Source organism: Alligator sinensis, unplaced genomic scaffold (genome assembly GCF_000455745.1).
Source record: "Alligator sinensis unplaced genomic scaffold, ASM45574v1 scaffold451_1, whole genome shotgun sequence".
In the NCBI taxonomy this organism is placed as follows: domain Eukaryota; kingdom Metazoa; phylum Chordata; order Crocodylia; family Alligatoridae; genus Alligator; species Alligator sinensis.
In genome coordinates, this window is record NW_005842097.1 from 572,634 (window position 1) to 574,562 (window position 1,929).

At 44.9% G+C, this 1,929-nt stretch overlaps 1 protein-coding gene across 1 annotated transcript in view; it reads left to right on the top strand.

The window, feature by feature from the left end:
* PLXND1 (plexin D1) overlaps positions 1-1,929 on the top strand; it is a 92,299-nt gene that overhangs the window by 27,899 nt on the left and 62,471 nt on the right. The window contains exon 9 of the mRNA XM_025204790.1: positions 703-807. Coding sequence (XP_025060575.1) covers positions 703-807 — 105 coding nt within the window. The remainder of the gene's footprint in view (positions 1-702; positions 808-1,929) is intronic.

A 1,929-nucleotide genomic window follows, 5' to 3' on the forward strand; every position in this document is an offset into this window, starting at 1 on the left:
CATTGTATAGTGCAGCTTGTCCTTTTAGTGTCACTCTGGCCCCTTTTAAATGCCTGTAATAATGTAACTGCCCTGGTGTGGCATATGGTTTTGCAGTGCATATGGTTTTGCTTTTAATCTGTGAGTGAATTTATTTTACTGTGAAAAGTGAAAAGCTGCAGACAGACAACCCTATCACCTGGAGACCCCAGCCCTCTATTTAGCCACAGAGCAGGTTCTGAAAGGGGAGCCAGGCCTGTAACATGAGGACCTCGGAGCAGCCCCTTCTAGAGGGAAGAAGGGAATTCGTATTTCATTCCGATTTCATCTTAGACCAAGAAAGTTAATGAGGGCACCAGTCAGTGCTGAATGTGGGGATGACAACTGTCCGCTGGGACCTGCGTTGAGCCTGCCACCTTGTGCCATCAAACAGCCACAAGATGGGAGCAGTTTTTAGCCACTGCTTTCCTGGGCTGGACTTAAACTGGTGTCTCTGAGGTAGTAAGATCAGCATGGCATTACCAGTCCTACAAGCCACGCACTCTCCCTGAGAGCCATCAGCCTGAGGCTTAGCATTGGTTTGTAGGCTACAGTATGATTTAAGGTTTTACTGCAGGTGACTTTTCCAGGGTTTCTCTGTGTTTCTCTTCATTGCGGAGACTCAACGTCCTCAGAGAAGTTTCCCATTAACCTTTCTTTCTTTTCTTGTCTTCTAAAAAACAGAGCAGCACTGACTGTCCGCAGGTTGTACCTGTGCCGCTAGAACCAATGCCCACGGGGACGTCTCAAGACATTACAATCTCGCTGGCTAATGCTGTTTTCTCCAAGGTAACTGAGTTTTTAGGCAGAGCCAAAAGGTTCAGTTGAGCTCACCAGGTGATTCTGTGCCCCCATGTACCAAGAAGTCCAAGAGCCAGATTAAGGGATGCTTCTGAGGAGGTGCCATCCTTTGTCCCTGCATGAAGTGACTTACCATTTCCACCTGACGTTAGCCTCTGACATAGCTGTACTAGCAGGGGACGCTCAAGGAAAGTCACCACCCAGGTGGCAGTGGGGCTTAAATCAAAAAAACAAAGGGAAAATGCAGCTTGTATACAGAAGCTCTCTAGGGATCCATTACAGTTAATGTCAGACCTTTCACGGTATGTGCACAATATGTGGATTTATGCACATTGTAAACTATCCACTAGAACAAAATGTTTGGGGGAAATAAAATTCACACGTTCCTGGTGGATATTTTTTCCACCTTCCATCCTGCGAGCATGCAGGTGTTGGTGCTCCCAAGGGGCTGACAAAGCTATGCACAAGGTCGTCTCTGAGGCCCTGCTTCTGGAAAAGAAACACTGTTGGAAGTGAAAGCTAATGTGGAGACTGAGTGAAGTCCAGATATATGGGCAGAGTCTCCTGTGCTCACCAAGCTCTGTGTTAGAATTCATCACAGAAATAGGTGTAGTTTTTTAAGTGTCCTTCTCTCTGAAAACTTCTGGGCTATATAGGGAAACTGGTTCTAGTAGCTAGAAAATGAAGCATCCTGGGATGTGTTTAATGAGCTAGGAAGTACCAGACGAATTCATATAAGGGTTGGGAAAGTATTTTAATAAATGCTAGCACTCATGAGAAGCTGCCATTTGTCATTTGAGGTCAGGTTTTCAAGCAACCCTGTGTAATTGTGGGCCTGATTTGCCCGGGCAGTTAACCACAAAACCACAAATGAGATACTCACACATGCAAATAGCCAGGTAGCTTGACTTTTTTTTTCTTTTTTTTTTTTTACTTAAGTAATGAATTGAGCTTGGGAAAATCTTCAGATGTAAGGAGCTTGATTGTTCTGGGAACAACAGAAAGCAGGGTCAGGGTGTAACACAGCAATATTAATAAGGTTTCCATAATATCTTGTACTGTTTGTTGCCCAGCAAAGGGAATGATGTGCTGTGAGCTGGTTGCTGTTTC